Below are 19123 nucleotides of genomic sequence, written 5' to 3' on the forward strand. Positions count from 1 at the left end.
CAGCACACAAAGGAATCGGTGAGATTTCAATGCTTCACACTCAGCCGAGCACAACGTGGATCCATCTCCATGCACTTCAGTACAATTCTGAGTGGTTTGTGCATTCAAATGTTCACTTCTACTACAGTATGATCAAAGAGGACTTTCTCCTCGGGTCCATTTTAGTCATTAACATTCATGTCTTAATTGCTTTTCTGGGTTTAGTTTGATTCTGTTGTGTTGGTTCGGCTCCTGGGCTCCTTCACTGTAGCTCACGCCTCTCACTTTGCAGCTGCAGTGTTTCATTTTACATCAGAAAGAGAATCTAGTTAAACACACTTGAGTCCTATGCTGATAGAGAGACACATCTCCTATCTAATTGGCTACATGCAGGGCATAGTGCAGTAAAAAAAAGTTCCTAAAGAAGCTATTCGCCATCATCAATGGACAAAAAAGAAAAAATCTGGCAATATTTGTGATGTCCCACGACAACCTCTAGTTCCTTTCAGCACCACTGTAAAGAAGAGGTACTTACGCCAAACCCCACTCTGTATCTCCAACACTATATTATGGAAGAATTTTGGAGAATTGGTGAAGTTCTCCTTTCATTAGTTTGAACGTTTGTTCTCTTTTTGTGGGGGGGGGATGACTCGTACAGGGGTCATTAATTCACTGCAGAGACAACACTTTTACTGGATGTTGGCTTTAGGATATCCTACTCACCTCTGTCAGTTTCTTATGAAGATTTACGAAATAAAAGCTAAGGCTTGGCACACAAAGCTGGGTTTCTGTTTTTGTTGTTTGTTTTTCTAGTGCTTTATGGATCAGTGCTTATTTGTTTTGAAGGCCAAATTTTAATGCAGTTGGACGATTCCCAAGACCTTCCAAAGAAAAAGATGAAGAAAGGTCATGCTGAGGCGGCCACGGCTGGACCCAAAGGATCTAAGAGAATATTTTTACAGTAGCAAAAGACAAGGGTCAGCGAGCAGCTAAAATAACCACACAGTTCAGTATTGGTGGATTCGACTTATCATGTGGGCTCTTAAAGCGATCCTTTGGCCAAGAATTAAATTTACACCTAATTCAGACTGTTTTGTTACTTGTCACCAATGATTGTCATTTTGCACAAAGAAAGCAAAGGCTAGCCCATCTGGGCAGACCTTAAAGGATCTGCTGCTAACGTCTTTATGTGAGATATCATAGGACACCTTTAGAGGTTTTGTGAAGTCCAGGCCATAATAGGTCAGCGCTGTTTTAGCAGTACTAGGGGGAACACAATACACAATATTAGGGGGAAATATTAATATTAATGTTATGGCTGATCTGTGTATATGCTTCCATTACTTGTTAGTTACGTTAGCCTCGTAAGCCTAAAACTCAGGAATATATGAACCATGTCAGATTGACTATATTTAGGGTCAAACTATCACTTTGAGACTATCGCTGGGACTTATTTGAAATTCAGCAAACAAAGCTAACAACACGGCAGTCTTAATAAAACACAGCACATATTACACACGCTTCACTTCACTTTCTGATTAAGCACACACAGTTTGCATGCAGTGGCAGCAGTGTGTGAAATTGAGGATGCAGAAAATAAACCATATCTGGAAAAGAAACAATTACGTAAGGAAGCAGCGTCTCGGAAACCAAGGATGAGCTACTTTATCTTAAAGTACTAAATACTAACTCTTCAAATACCAACATTAAGCAAATTAGAGTAGAATTGTTCAGTAATGTGTGAAGCGACCGTGTAATCTGAACTGGGTATAGAGGCTTGTATTGACTGATTTCACTAAAACTGGGTAAAACCACTAAAACCAGTAAAGTGGTCAGTGGCTGCTGACATTGTATGGGCATGACATGCGTTTTGTATCTGGATAGTATCTGGATCCACTTTGACCGGATTCTGTTTACAATTGTCATTAAAATGACAACCCCAATGTGACCAGATGAGATCCGGTTTTACTTTCCTGCTTAAACTGCACACCAACATGTACATTATTTCCATTTTACTTTCTGTAAACAACAGTTTCTTATCAAAACTGTCCTGCTCCTGAGACTGTGAACAGTTTAGAGGAACAGTGGTGATTCTACAATGCAGCAGAACAATAGATGGTTCTCACATTCCCATAACCGCTCTACTAGAAAATATGAAGGACTACTTAAACTGCAAGAGAAGAAACTGCAATACTGCTCTCATATCCTGGAAAATAGGAACACACAAAATGCATGCGAGAGAGAGCAAGGGAAGCCATGCTCCACAGTAACTACTGCTCCTATGAATGCTCTTTTTTCGACAGACATATATGTCTGCTTGCCTGATGGAATCCGATCACAGAAAACACATTCAGTTTACACCTGTATTGAATGTGGACAAGATCCGTCTCTGACCACCTGAGAATGTGGTTTGAGTGATCCGATCTTTTTCCGATCACAGTGTGTCTCAATGCAGCATTTTATGTGGACAAGAAATTATGTAAAATCCTAACGTGATCCGTTCTTCCTAGAAGGCATGGCGTTTTCTTCTAGGATCCCCTGATACTTGACTGAATCCATTTGGCCCTCCACACAGTGCACTCACCTTTATCAAACACAGTACTGTGTTAGAAAATAATTTTGATCACATATCACAACATCTCCCTCCCCAATCCTCTCAATTGCTCTTTTGCTTTGTTCTTCCAGACGAAACCACAAAGTGTCAAAACACGTCTGTGGTTACAGATAGATGATGTGGTTCAGTTGCCGAGATGAATATTTCATAGGCTGTTTTTACGCCATTAGGACAGCTACAAGATCAGACTCAACTGCGGGAAGTATCCAGGAGAAGCGGCTTAATTTATTTGCCGCAGGTGATGATGCAGGACACTAAACTGGATAACTTCAAGGTGCATCGAGTGTGTAAATGTACAAAGTGGCCGGTCGATATTGGTCTGGCACAGCTTGCCCCTCAGTGTGCCCGTAATGCAGTGTGTACACAATCAATAATCTCTCAAGGTTGACAGACAGCTGGTTGTGTGGTCCAGGTCATCTCCTATGCCTGGGAATGTGTGTGTGTATCAGGATGCTGTTGAATTTGACGGAAAAAAGGAAAGGACAGTAAACGTTCTTTCAATGGGCTAAGCTGCTGTAGGCTGAATGTGAGGGGCAAAACTGCTGTATGCTGAATGTGAGGGGCTAAAGGCTGAATGTGAGGGGCAAAACTGCTGTAGGCTGAAAGGGCGGGGCTAAACTTTACCCACTCCAAATGATTTGTGTGGCATGATGCCGAACTTATGTGGCATGCTGGTCAGCTGGCATTTCAGGAAGATTTTTACATGTCCCTGAAGTACATCTGAATAATCCATCACTCGTATGACTGCAGGTGCTTATTGGGGCCTACGCCGTGTGACCAAACCCTTTTTTTTACAGGATCGTTTCATGTTGTGCATTTCTAAAAATAAATGGGAAAGCGAGCTTGAAATGAAAATAATTTCCAGCACATGCAGCCGGTAAAGGTGGATGAGTTGTATTAAAATGCAGTAAAAGCTAAATAAGTGTTCTAGAGAGGAAGACGCCTAGCTTTTGACTCTCAGGGCAACCTGGGATTCTGTTAACAGGTAATTATGCTCTTGGCTGAGCCAATCACCGGTCATCCAGCTCAGCCAGACAGGGTTTCTGAGGACAAGCCGAAGCAAAGAACTGGATGTGCTCTCTCAGAAATTATGTGTTAATTAGCGAAGCTCTTCTAAAGAGTAACTGAAAACTGTCACCTTTTTTTCCAACTGCCTCATACCATTGTTTTCTGAAAAGGTTACCTCTGCATCTCAAAAACAATAGGTCACAAGGTCTCAGTATCTATGTAATGGCATTGCTGGCCTAATTTTAGGCCTTTATAATGTTGATGGGCAGCAGGTGTTGTCTTTGGACTGAACACAATCACACAGGAAGCTCAGATTTCTGTCAGGGGAATGCAAAGGCAGAGCGCCCCCCTTAGCTGTAGCTGTAAAAATTCTATATATACATATATATGTGTGTGTGTGAAATTACAGACAGACATTTAAACCACCATATTGTTTATGTCCACCTTGTGCCTTAAAAACGGCTCTGACCCATCAAGGCATGGACTCCACAGTAGTGAGGAATGAGACAGAGATTTTGGTCCTCATAAATATGATATTGCACTTTTTCAGCAAACACCACACTCTTCTAGTAGGTTTATGCTAAGCGCTCATTAGCATAATTCCTGAATCACAAGCAGCCTGACTTTAACACATTACCTGCGTTATCTCACTCTGGAGACCTGCTGTTGTTGTAACTGTGTCTCATAGTGTTAATAAACAGGAACTTGGCCAGCACTTGTTAAATACACTCACTGGCTGTTTTATTGGAAGCCCTTGCTTGGTAGCTCCACCCTATTGTACAGTTAGGTTGCAAGTAGTCAACATATCTAATATTTCTCAAACTATAAACACACTTCAAGTGAACTTCTGCATAAAAAAGCTTGTTTTTAAATGCTAGATTTTACTTGTTTTACATCATTTTAAAGAAAATGGGCAAATCATCAATAAATAACCGGACAATAAGATATAGACATGAAGACAACAATCCTAAGAATTAGATTAGCCACTCTAGTCCCTCACAAGTGGTCAGTTTCTGCTGTTGATTGGATATTTTTTGTCTGGACACGCTAGCAGTGACACTGATGTGTGTAAAAACCCCAGTAACACCGCTGTGCCTGATATACTCATACCAGCGCCACACACAATACCATGAACACCACCATGCCAGTGTCACTGCTGTGCTGAGAACGGACCACCACCCCAATAATAACTAGTCAGTGTTGGTCCTATAGGGGTCTGAAGAATGGGATAGAGGGAGGATGATAAACTGCAGTAACAGATGGGCTAGAGTCTGTAACTGTACACACACAAAGTGGATCTCTATGGTAGGGACCTCCGATTAAAATGACCACTTTTTATAAATGTTATACATTTGTGAATTGACCATCCTCTTAGAGACTATCCTGCATTCGTAGCAGGGAAGAGTATTAGAGAGAGAGATCTGAGGAATCAGTGGTAGAAGCGCTCTCTTCTCGATGCCCGTAATACACAGAAGGTGATTGAAGCTGCTTTCAGCTCATAAATATCAATCCGCCCCTCACTTAAAAAGCCTGTCAGTGCAGATTTGCTTCATTAGCGTCTCACAGAATGTTCCATCAGCCTGTCGGAGCACATGAGCTGAAAGTGAGCTGCATGCTGCCGTACTGACCTTCAGTGGATTCCTTTTATTTCAAAGAGAAAAGAAGTGCAATTGCCACAAGATTAGATGATGTTAGATGTTTAGAACCAGGATGAGGAGTCTCAGTAACAGAGGGAGCGGCTACCCAGAACACATGTACTACACCGTCACACCAAAAACATTCAGACCAAATTCAAATATTTTCACCAAAGTGGAGCAACAAAATAACTGAATTTTGAGAGAAGGGGCATCAGTGATGTTCCTCCTCCCAAAATTCATTTATTTCATTTAGCTGGTCAAACTAAATGCTGACCAAAATTAAATCTCTACCTTCTTCTACCTGCAAAGTTTTCACAGTCTGTTCTCTATATCTCTATGTTATGACTCTGCCGAGCACCTCGGTGCACCATGGTTCAGGACTTCATGTCCCAGAGTCCTTTAGGTTATTGCAGGAGTGTTCTTATGACTCCTACCATCCCTCCACGTTCTCACTCACCAGAATACTGACAATATCATCTGTTTGCTGCCTAAGTAGCATAGTATATAAGCCTGGCCTTTAGACTAGGTTAGTTGTGAAGTATTGTATTTCTTTTTGGGCGAACTACTGAGCGTTTGTTATATCTGAATAACTTTTGTCTTTGTATATCTGACCATGCCTTTTGTGTATTGCCTTTTTTCAAACCACTGCCTGTTTTTGTGACTGCGAGTTTGCCTTGACCCTTTGGATGTGTTCCTATTCTATGTTTATTCTCCTTTGCCTTCTGGAATTGATCCTAGTTTGCTGAGTACAAAATTTTTAGTAAAGCTTCTTTTTCATTCCAACTCTGCAAGCGTCTGACTTTGTGTGGCACGTTACACTCTGCCATATCTCTCCTTCCTTGCTCCACTTACTAGAGAGGGGTCTGGCCTTCTACCTCAAAGCAGAAGCTATCCAAACTCCAGCCCAAAGTTCTCTTTGAGTCCCCACCCCACTGAACTCGCAAAATATTATTTACGCTAACTAAAGGGAAATTCTTCCAGATCTCCCTGTACAATTAAACGGTGAAGATGAAGTTAATTAGAGTGGGTTTAGTGTGAAATGCTCCGTTATACAGAAACAGAATTGTTCACAGCGGCATGAAAGGGACCAGATATCCGAAGGCTTTCATTAATGTTATGGAGACACTGTTTTACCATAGTTTGAGAAATAAAATTGGATAAAAATAAATCAATGAAATCCATTCATGAGGGGAGGGGTAAATGCAAGACACTGTGAGGCAAAATAGACCCCCAAAAAAAATCTAAATACTGTTAGACGTTCAGGTTTGACTCTTTGACAAACTCTGGGGTTAAGTTGAAAATGGTAAAAGAAAATAAAAAAAAAGAATAAAAACTATTACTTGCATGACTGCATCAAGATATTTCTTCTTTTGGTAATAGAGAATTTCTTCGTTTTTAACATCTGATACAGTAACATTCATTTTACACCACATTTATGATGCCATGTAACAACAGATCAATCAACCACAATTGCAAAGTTGCACAGTTCCTCTTCATTTCCCCTTTATTTCCTATTTCTATTTGATATTTGACCAGTGTTGCACTGAGGCCGATAGATATTGCAAATAGAGAACACATATACCATTAAAAATAGTGTTTAGTGTGAACAGGGATTCGGGAGTGTGGGATTATTTCATGCTTGGGACGAGCAGCAGCAAAACCGCCCACTGCAGAATCTGTGGGGCCAGTATTTTGAGAAGTGACTGACCTGAAAAATGCTGTTAAACAACTGCAACCAACTGCAAACCAGATAAACAGAGCGTTATACAAGAACTAAAGTTTGCTTGAACAAAAACAGATGGTTTTTGAGTTTAAACACCAAATTAAGGTTCCTCGTTGAAGCGCCGTACCCTCATACACAGAGGCGAGAACCTTAATGTTAAGCTGCAGAAGCCTTTTGTGTTACTAATCTGTTAGAATTTACTTGTCCTTTTTGTTGCTTGGAAATTAAACTATTCAATCAAGCTGGGGCTTTCTAATTCTAAATCTGAGGCAGGTTTTATTTTTTTGCGGCTCTAAAATTGCTCAGTTGTGAAGTTATTTAGTCAGTAAACACTGTTCTTTCATGATTATTATATTTTATTTGTGCCACAGCTTTACCTAAATGACACATATAAACAGTGGAATGCTGCAAAAATCAGGAGATGATTGGTATCAGTATTAAATACTCAGGTATCAGAAGTGATACCGGTGCTTTCCTAGAAATGTCAGGTTTCTCATTAGAAGAGAAGGTGGAGATAAATTCAAAACCTAATTGTATATGTAGATATAAGTGCCTTTAATGAAGGCCTCTGAGTTGTGCTTAATCAGTGAGAGTAGGGTAAAATCATCTCCTTCTCAACTGAATATAAACTTCTTTGGTTTGCGAGTCACTTTTGATTGGCTAGACTGATTCAGTACAGCCCACGGCTCCCTCAGCACAATCAAACTGCGCCGCAGGAAATGAAGCATTAGTGTGTGGTATCGCATAGGCCGAAGGATCAATATTTGTAAAGAAAGACTAATGAGGCAGATCAGATGCATTCACTGCCCACAGAGAGGGAGGCAAATATCATAACAATGTAAAAATGTTCATCGTCATCTGCACCCAAAGCTCAAAGCAGCACCAAAACAAAAAAAATCGTACATCTGCCAGATTGTAAGACAGCCCAAGACAAAGCAGAGTGCCAGATGCTGCATCCATGTGACAAGAAGCCTCGCAATTTCACAGTAACCTTCTTTCGCTGGCTTACCACATGATGAAGAAACTTCAATTTCCTGAACAAAGACGTCTTTACTTGAAGGGGGATTAAAAATCCTCCACTGACATTCACACGTAACAGCTACTCAGCAGGGGCACGCTTGCACAAAGGGGCACCCCTCCCCCTCACAATGACTCTGATGAAGGTGATCAGTTGTTCATATTGAATAAACCCCCCGAATTACACCTGCAGGGGTAGGATAAGCGCTGATAGCAGCAGCAGATCAATAAAAGGGCAACAGGTTCTCCTCGAGCACACTCGTTGTTATGGACAGAGAGCTCAGTCACTTCATAAAGGCAAGCTTAGCATTCACAGTGTGACTGTTGCACAAAAACCTTGCATCTCCATTTTTGTTTGTTTTACTTTTACTGAAAGAATTTGAAACTGGAACTGATCCTTAAACTGTCTCACAAATGCATGATGAATGGACCAATAGAAAAGCTCCAAAATGAATTAAAATCTTGCAACACACACACATATATAATAATTTGTGTATTATATTATATGTATATTGTTCAAAGGGTTTTGAGTCTGTATGATATGTTTATCTATACTGTGTATGTATATATATATATATATATATATATATATATATATATATATATTTGTAATTATTTATTGCTTTCATTGAACTATATGACCTCTAACGTAGTCCCAGGCAGTAACAAATATGCAGATGAACAAGTAATGCAGATATTTCATCTCATTTTTGTCTCTCTCTTTTGCAGATACTGGCCATAATTTCCATTCTGTTCATCATTCTCTCCACCATTGCATTATCCCTGAACACCTTGCCTGAACTTCAAGTGATAGACGAATTTGGCCAAGCCAACGATAATCCTCAGCTTGCACACGTTGAAGCCGTATGCATCGCATGGTTCACAATGGAGTATCTCTTGCGCTTCCTGTCTTCACCAAACAAGTGGAAATTCTTCAAAGGGCCACTGAATGTCATTGACTTATTAGCCATATTACCTTACTATGTCACTATTTTCCTGACCGAGTCAAACAAAAGCGTGCTGCAGTTTCAGAACGTGCGGCGGGTGGTGCAGATATTCCGTATCATGAGAATATTGAGAATCCTGAAACTGGCCAGGCATTCGACCGGACTGCAGTCCCTCGGATTCACCCTTCGACGCAGTTACAACGAGCTCGGCTTGCTCATACTGTTCCTGGCGATGGGAATTATGATATTCTCAAGCTTGGTGTTCTTTGCAGAGAAAGACGAGGATGCCACAAAATTCACAAGCATCCCAGCATCGTTTTGGTGGGCGACCATCACCATGACAACAGTTGGCTATGGAGATATTTATCCACAGACTCTGCTTGGCAAAATAGTTGGTGGACTTTGTTGCATCGCTGGTGTGCTGGTCATTGCCTTACCGATCCCTATCATTGTGAACAACTTCTCAGAGTTCTACAAGGAGCAGAAACGGCAGGAGAAAGCCATCAAGCGAAGAGAGGCCTTAGAAAGGGCGAAGAGGAACGGCAGCATCGTTTCCATGAACCTGAAAGATGCCTTTGCTAGAAGTATGGAGCTAATGGATGTTGTAGTTGAGAAAAGTGAAGACAAACAGTCGATGGACAACCACCTGTCACCAAGCCGGTGGGGTATTCATAAGAGAACGACCTCTGATGCCAGCCTGAGGTCTTTTGAGAAGCAGTCTCCTGAAAGCATACCCCTCGGCTCACAAGAATGCGTTACAACCTCAAGTCCGCAGCACCTAAACGCTCAGAAACTGGAGGAAATGTACAACCAGATGACCAAGGCACAGTCCTTCTCGGATCTTAATACGACAGCATCTACAAAACTGGTAGACGAGCCAAAGCAGGAGGTAGAGTTTGAGATGAAAGATGTGCCATCAGCAGAATCTCAACCCAAGGAACGAACCATCACGGACGTAAGAAGCATATCAAGTGTGGACAGCTTTGCAAGCTGCACTGCTGAATTCAGAGAGGTTGATAAGTCTGTTCCCTCTCTGGGTACAGCAGCCCAGCTTCAGCAAAGATATCCCAAAGTGCCTCCGCTTGATGAGGTGAAACAGTTGACATCGCACAACAGCATGAAGAACCCAGTGGGTCTACCAGAGGATGAACTCGAACGGGACAACCTACCGAGCATTCATGAATCGGAAAGCTTTGCTGACTTTGTGGACAATACCAGAAGTTCCTTGCAAGGCACAAACCCAGCTAAGGTGAAGAGCCTTAGAGTCAATTTCCTAGAAACTCTTGATGAAGCTCCTTTGACGCCACCCAACACTTCTTCTCCTCAGGATATTAGCAGCGGTCTCCTAGAGGACGACTCTCCAGATGGAGAGTGCTCTCCTCTGTGTTCAGATTCGGAACCACTGGCAGCAATCCCAGAGGAAGGCTTGATCATATCCCCAATGCTTCAGCCTGGTGATTTCCATTCAGAAGAAACAGCAATTCTCTTGGGGGATGACGGGAAACCGCAGGGTTACCGTCAGTCCACCGAAAAACGTGAGGGGAAAAATCTCACAGGAGTGGCAGCGGCGGCCATTCCTTCACCTAAACGTTCTCCACAGAACTGCACTCAGGATGTGGTCAGCGATAATGGGCAGGACAAGTCAGACAGCAACCAAAGTGGACACAAGGTAGAGAATCACATGTTTACACCAGAGATCCATCTAATGCCCGGAGACGGCAATGTCTCGCCAACTTGTGAAACCAGCATGTGACTGTGGAGGGCGGAAACCGGAAGATGGAAAAAGGGGGCACAGTGTGGTGAAAGGGAGAATTTTGCATGGCATGATAAGTCCCTTTTAACTGTGTCATTGTCTATAGAAAACAATGTCCGTGCAGACAAGACTCGTGGAGGATGTGGGTGGAAAAAGGAGAAAGCTCGTTCAGAGCCTATTTATCCAACAATGAACATAGTGCTGACATAACTATACATCTGAACTTCATTTTATTTTATAGCAACAATGAGAAATGCAGAGGGGGACAAATCTTGAACAGCATGCATTCAAAAAATGTAATTTTACGGTGCTTAGTTTGCTGAAAGCGCTCCACTGTAAATATAGAGGGGACTATGGTAAAGACAATACACATAGCCACAGAAGACCCACAGGACATATTGTGCTTCTAAGACTGAAGGAATAGCGACATACTGAAACATATCATTAGGTTACTTTAACATGGAAATGCAATGTGTACCATGATGAAGATGTCTTCTTTTTGTTCAGATTGAAGTATAGTCTGTGATTAGGGCTGGGTCTCGTTCAATATTTTTTGATACCAATACTGATACTTTAGTTTCAGATGACTTCAGTATCGATTTCAGAGTGATACTTCTTTCTATACATTCTTTTAAAAACAAGAATGTCATTAAAAGTCAAAAAGCCCAAAGACTGTAGTGTATTTGTACTTATACATGTACAAAAGACAAAATTATATATCACTGTGTTTTTACATTAGGGCTGATAAACAATAGAAGTAATGATTCACATTTAATCCCATTTGTCTTCGCTTAGATTTGACCATAAAGATCCATTTAAAAAGAAGAGCATTATGTTTTGGCTACATGATTGGGCAAAATCTTGCCGCTAAATGCAAGCACAAATACTCAAAATCTGTCCCATCAAGTACGATCAACTGTGATCAGAGTACAGGGTTTTTTTTTACAACTATGTAACAATGAAGGCCTAGTGATAGATGGATTCAATTGGGAAAAAATTGTAAGTCTAAGGACGTTTTCACGGCGCAAAGTAGTGTGATGTGCAGTAAGACAAACAAACGCCTCTATATACCATATATGCAGTCAGCAGTTCAGCTCCTCCACAACTATAGCTTCTGGCTTTTGTTCATACAGCTCATGGGTTCTTGTTATAGTGGAGGCTCTCGAGGGGAACTGAAGCTCCACTCAGCTGCTGCTATGGTTAGTTTGCTGCTGGTTGTCTTCTGCGAGAGGTGTCCAGCACAGTCTGAAGTATCAGTTTAAAAGCTGCTTGAACGGGAGTTGCGGATTCTATCAGAGCCACGTACAGCACAGCGCAAGCAGCTTTACTTCAGCTGCACGTCTACGAATGCGTTCATTTTTGTTTTTCAACAGTTTATCTCGTTAATATGTTAACTATGACCGCACTCATTTGTAGGCAAAACAGAACGTGGGTGCGGCTTAAACTAAAATGCTCTACTGATTGCGATGGAAGGCAGATTTGTGAGTGTTGACATCAATTTGCATTTGCAGTGTGACATGGACAGCCACTCAGCAGTCTCGATTTTGGAACAAGCATGCTTACTTCCAATATTTTGGCACTGAACTACTTTGTAATACTGAGGTACTTCGGTTGGTAGCATAAAAGCATTGAATTCTGAAACCCAGCCCTAACTGTAATATTATACACATTTTCTTTATTTATTTTCTCAGAGTTACGTACTACTGGGTTAGGATTTCAAGTTCCATCATTTACCAAACAGGTAGACTTAATGACCAGAAGTGTGTGTATACGCCACTTGCCTTTGATATCCAGTCCACAGTACCTGTTTATGTAGCTGCCAAAGGAGAACAATCAGATATTAATCTAATCAGTAAACAAAAATGTTAGGAATAGTTTACAGAGTTACAATGGTGATACCTAGGTTAGCTGTGTTAGCTTCAAAAATAATTATAAAAGAAAAAAGATTTTGACCTAAAGTATATCTTACTGAGAAATGGGCCACATGCATGCATGTCTTAACATAGTTTTATGGCTCAAATGCACAACAGTCTATCAAAAACCTAGTGGCTTGCAAGTGTGTCATATTTATCATTGATCCGCCCAGCAAAGTTAGAAGCTCTGGTCATTAAATCGTGCATCTGCATAGTGTGAAAAGTAACATTATATTTGTCAGAGGACCAAAAAGGCATACCATTGTGTTTTTAATTTACACATGCACTACACATCTTCTTCATATCCACGGGAAAACAGTGTGTGTGTAGGATATGATTTCATTGCATCATACACACATTACACACACCAGTTCTTTTGTCTCTTGCAAAAAAAAGGAAAGAAAAACTACATATGTTTCTCAATATCACTTTGCTTTCATTTCAGACTGTGAATGAAATACTACATCATGTACGCTGAGGTGATTTTAGTCGAAAGTAAACCCAAAGTTTTTTTAATTTCTACAATATTGTCTTCTGTCACACAAAGAGAGAGAACGTTTTTTTTTTTTATGTTGCCTTTTTCCAATATTGCTGGATGTGTGTGTGTGTTTGTGTGTTTCTCTTGCTTTGGCACAGCGGTCGGCCCATCGTTAAACTCTGTATTGTGTTGGCGAAAGGTCACGATATGAGAAGAAAGAGTAAAAGAAAAAAAACTCAGTTTCAGGACAGATGGTGGAAAGTGCAATACAGCATACTGCAATCTATGCAGGCCAAGAATTATGGCACTTTATTTACAGTCCAATGGATTTGTAAGTGTACAGGCAGAAACTACACTTGTATTTTTCAGATGATATATCTTTAATAATATTTGAGAAGCAGTGTTACTACCGCTCCAAAAAGGACTCTTGAACATTTTACAGCAGTGTTGTTACGAGGCTGCTGCAGCCGCTCCTGTTAGATATGAACACGAGTAATCTTTCCAGTCCACTTCTGCTTTGTCGAATATCCAATTAGACCATGTGGGCCTTTTTTAATCGCTGTACAAACTACAAAAAAAAAAGAAAAAAAAAAGGTTGGGACGTGAAAGTGATCTAAATGGCCGCACACAAAGGATTTTATGTTTTTGTGAATTGCCGCTGACGATTATTATACGATTATAATAATGATAAGTCTATTTTTTCTAAACCAAAATCAAGCACGACCACGTTTTTCCTGCCATATGGTGGTTGAAATGACGCGTGCCTGCTCATCAAGCTGTTTATGAGGAGGCTACACGTCATTCTGCTTTGTTCGTATAGCACTGTACAGAAAAATCTACTTTTTATAGGAGAAAATCAGGTCTTTAAGTAATAGATATGAGTAATATTATTCTAAGTTCTCAGGTTTTCTACTAAACTAATGTTCCGCTAGAGTAGTGGTGTTTGTTTTCTTCATTTAGAGATGATGATGTCATCTGCATCCACTTCCGGTGTCGTCAAATGCTTGTTCCTGTCTTGGCAGATCGGTAAATACACACTGAATAACATCTGAACATTCAGCACCATCACACACACACACACACACATACATACACACACATACAATGTCCATACACAACCCCCCAACAGCAGCTACACAACATGAGTCTTTGTCGTGCTCAGTGTGTGTGTGTGTCGAACAGATTAAAGCCTGAAGGTCATGAATGAAGCTGTTGTAAGCAGGCTGTGCGTTTTATCTCTGGCACAAAATCTGCATGACACCTAGAGGTCAGACCTACAGCCTTAGGAAAACAAGAGAAGAATGTGCTGATATCCTTTTTGCCACTGTAAAGTCCACATTATGAGCACCAGGTGAGAACACGATGATGAAAAAGTTAAATACGTCACAGAAGGCCTGATTGACGCCGTTTATTTCAGCTATTTTTCCTGCCAATATCAGACACTACAGTCAACTAACCTACAGTTACTGTTTAAAGCACTGTACCAGTACTGACCTTTCAGAAAAAGAGACAGAAGTAAGTTCATCATACAGTGAGACAATCTCTTCTATCTATAAAAGAAGCTGGTATGTCTCTTTAAAGAGAATTTCCACACTTTTTAACCCAATATCTCTCTGATGTCTCTCTCTGTCTGTTGCACTACCGATTCCCATGGACAGTTTTTTCAACATGCTTCCCTGAACAGAAAACCACACCCGCACAAAAAACACTTGTAATAGAAGTCAGTGGGCAAATGCTAAATTTGAGGAGTAGGTGACTTTGGCACAAATTTCAAACAGTATAGGCGCACAGACTGCAAGAGACTGTCTTCCTAAACTGTTCTTAGGAGGTTTTATTCAGCTTTACACCACTAAAAACACTAGTTCTGGCTACTTTTGCTTTGTTTGCAGTTATTCAATTTGTCACTGTGGGAGCAAAACCTTGCATTTCCAAAATCACGGGAGCAGGGAAAGAAAACCTGTATTTAATTGTCTTTTTACTGACTCTTAGCCGACTGATCAGAAAATGGCCACGTTAGTGTTTTATAAAGAGATATGTTTGTGTCAATTCCTAAAATCAAAACAAATCAGTGTAGATTCAGAGCTGTCACTACACAATGTAAATTGAACTGCATATGTATGGAATTATGCAATTATAAAATTATAATTTATATATTTAAATAATAATTTCAACAATACATTAAACTTTTAATAATAACAGTTACTTTGTATAAGTAAAACCTCTGTATCTTACTTGTAAATAACTCCACTAAACAGGTTGCACTGGAAGCAGTAAAGACTAGCTAAGCCTTGACCTTAAAGAGGAGTGGGGTGGGGTCATTTTTAGTCATTTGGTCTCAGTCATGACCCAAAGGTGATCTTAACCACTAGCTAGTGCACGTGGGTTAGAGTCAAAGAGATCGTAGAGCTGAAAGACTGCCAGAACCAGTAGTCAGTGCTGATACCTACATACAAAGAACACCTAACAGCTAAATGCAGTTACAAATATTTTGTGCAGAATTGCACAGTGCAAATTACTGCTCATTTAAATATCTATGGCCCTTATATGCACATGCCACTTTTAATGCTGTTCTGTTGCAATATATTAAATTAAGCCACTGAACAGTGGTAATGTGCAGAAGTGTTTCTCTGTAGATTATGTGAACTCTTCTATTACTATAGTATATTGTTTATTTATACATCAGCCAGCCATAACATTAATAATATTCACTAATATTGAGTAGGTCCTTCTTGGCCACAACAGATCTGACCATTCGAGGCATGCACTCCACAAGGTCTCTGATGGCGTCCAGTGGTGTCTGGAACCAAGACGTTAGCAGCAGATCTTTTTAAGTCCATGGATCGCAACGGGTGCCCATGATCCCATTGCCGGTTCTTTCTTTGGAGCACTTTTGGTAGGCACTGACCAGGAACACCCCACAAGACCTGGAGATGATCTGACCTAAAGTGGCTCAGATTCTTATGCTTGCCAGTGTTTGATGCTTTTACAACATCAGCTTCTGGAACTGACATATATCTTAGATCATAGATGTAGATGAAGATAATGGATGTTTTTCACTCCACCTGTCAGTGGTACTAATGTTATGGCTGATTGGTGTATATATAATTATTGGAAGTCAAAGATTTTATTCAAGCAATTTTGGAATAAAACCATAAGCGTTTCCATTGGTCCTTTCATCATAAAACAATTCAATTTAAAGAACATCCAGATTCACATGATGTCCAAAATTAAAAAAAACAAAAACAAACATGGAGATACAAGGTTTTTAAGAGATACAAGTATTAGCACACCTGCTCATTCATCGTTGTTGTTTGTTTTAAATCAGGGGATCCCAAAAAATTAATCTGTTTTTTTTTTGGATTAACTGTTGTCTCTACTCCCTATAGAAGTCTTTCTACTAGATTTTGGAGCATTGCTGTGAGGATTTCATTGCATTCAACAACAAAAGCGTTAGTGAGGTCAGGATGTTGGATGATCACAACCCAACCTCATCCCCAACTTCCCAACTCATCCCAGAAGTACTGGATGGCGCACCACCCATCATTCCAAAGAACACAGTGGCACTGCTCCACAGCTCAATGCTGGGGGCTTTATACCCCTCTAGCCCTCTAGCCCAAAGCCTGGCATTAGGCAGCATTGTGCCAACCGGTCCTTATTTATCTGCTTCAGAGAATTCTATTTTATTGGCGGTACTTTTCTACAGGGACTAGACAAGCTGTGTGTGTGCATTTGCATAGCTGTGTGTCAGCAATGGATGGAATTAAAGGTAGCATGTATTCATTAGAAGAGGTGTCCACAAACTAAAAAATATATATTTTTTCAGGGCTGTGATTTTTCAGTTGGTTTTTGCAGTTCTGGGAAGTATGTTGAAATGACTGTCCGCTAACCAGCTGCACACAGACAGACCCAGCAGACAGAGATGAGGTGGATAAATGTTAGCGTGCTCCATTACAACTTCAAACACATCCTGTGAAAACTCTATGCGTTTAGTGGAAAACAGATCAACAGGACGAGTCGAGTTTTCTCAGGACGGCTGAGCATGTTCCTTGTCACATTTGTGAAATCTTAAACCGTCACGGCAAATGTGTGCTTTTATTTTCACTAAAACAAACGTCACCATGTCTGTGTGTGTGCATAAGTGTGTGTTATGTGTGTGAAACATTTGTCATTACCCACTCCCCCATATAGCACTGTACCCCCCTCCCCTCCTCCACTCCCATGTCTTCATGTGTTCTGCCTCTTTTTGGACTTTTTGACCTTTTTTGTTTCGTTTTGAAGGGTTTTATCAACATGTATCTTCTGTAGACTGTTTCTGCACATATCAGCATCTTTGTATGCATGTTGAAATCTGTACAATTTCGTGATCACTTAATACTTTGTTATGGTACATGTATGTCAACATTTCTGTAAGTTAGACAGCATTGTTCCTCATTAAGTCTAATATTAGCATATGCAGGATAATAAATAAATATGTACATAACTCACCAGCATGTGTTCAGTGTGGTAAATGTGTTGAGACTGCCAGCAAGAGCAAATATGACATTAACATATACAGTGAACCTCGTACAGCTTTATACTACACATCCACTGTGTTTGGGCTTAAAAATAATCTGGTGACGTACAGATCTAGATACCTTCAGATATACACCTTCACCACAGTGTTTTTTTTTTTTGCAAAAACGTCATACCACTGTATATCAGTAATCTGCTGATTTTCATGTGGGATTATTATTGCAGATAAAGGCTGTATTACTGTTTTTCTATCTCCATAAAGACAATAACTGAATCTTAAATATTACTAAATAAATGCTATATGAACAGCGCACCTTTGCTGCTTAGATATGCATCTGTTTCCACAGTACCTCTATGGATATCAATTTAACATTAAAAATGAGTGCATCAATTTAGCTTATTTGCACAGACATATATAACAATAAAAATAATACCACTGCAATCCCACAAAACCCCAATATCTCCATCTTTACAGGAGTAGCAAAAGACCTTGTCTATGTCCCAACTGCATACTAATACTAGCTGGTTTTTGAGTATTGTTATGATGCACACTATCATCCCACAATTCACGCCTGGAACAATTATTAGTTGGATGGTGGATGATGATGCAAGTGCAGCATCAACAGCGGCTGGAGAACTTGCAGTGAGGTATGTTGACAAAACAACGATTCATCACTTCCAGCTATGAAGCCAGTTGGTATGTGAATATTTTGTGTACTAATCAGCCAAACGCATTATTAATATAATAATATTATTATATGGTATATACCTCGTAGTTTTAGTGTGTAGTACGCAATTAGGACACAGCCTGTAACTTACAGTGGAAGCACCGGAACCACTTTTTCTTTTCCAATACCAGATTTTTAAGTATCTGCCATTACCGAGTACTGATACTGATACCAACTCTGACTTAAATACTAGGTAGATGGCTATAAATCCTGATTTATAATGTTCCACTTTTTATAGGTTGTACTTTTCTAATTATATATAATCACAAATAATATATAATAAGCTTGAAAGAACAGCATTTACTGGTTGGGTAACTGCCCATTTGAAAACATTGCCACAATGCAGAAACACATGCAGGTAGGGAAGCATAATCTTGCTAAGCTTGACCAAAATTCATATTTCATATTGCAATGAAATAAAAATCCCAGTTTAAAAACAAAAAGTGTGCATGCAGCTATTTCACATTCAGGTTCAAGTCTCGATGTAAAAATGTTCTCAACCTCAGAGTGTGGCCTTTAAACAAGCTGCTGAAACTCAGAACAAAAAATTAAAAAACACCATATAGAAACAATAAGTGTAGAGCGTCAGTGAGCTTCATGATATCGGTGCAAAAGCCAAAACTATACTAAACAATACTGTGTATAAGTGTCAGTATCTGTGCCGATACTATGATAAATTGCACGGTATCTGTGCAACACTAATTCTCAGTAATTATAGACCACTTGTATTTGGAGATCATCATGAAATTGTGATTAAAATGAAGTTAAAAATGTTTATTGAATTTAATTGAATTATTGAATGTTAAAAGCAGAG

General features: G+C 40.0%; 1 protein-coding gene across 1 annotated transcript in view; it reads left to right on the plus strand.

Moving 5' to 3' along the window:
* Positions 1 to 17554, plus strand: part of kcnb2b (potassium voltage-gated channel subfamily B member 2b) — a 109442-nt gene extending 91888 nt beyond the window's left edge. The window contains exon 3 of the mRNA XM_072688439.1: positions 8708 to 17554. Coding sequence (XP_072544540.1) covers positions 8708 to 10678 — 1971 coding nt within the window. The 3' untranslated portion in view covers positions 10679 to 17554. The remainder of the gene's footprint in view (positions 1 to 8707) is intronic.
* The last annotated feature ends 1569 nt before the right edge of the window (positions 17555 to 19123 follow it).

The sequence above is a fragment of the Salminus brasiliensis genome, chromosome 1, assembly GCF_030463535.1.
Source record: "Salminus brasiliensis chromosome 1, fSalBra1.hap2, whole genome shotgun sequence".
NCBI classification, from domain to species: Eukaryota; Metazoa; Chordata; class Actinopteri; order Characiformes; family Bryconidae; genus Salminus; species Salminus brasiliensis.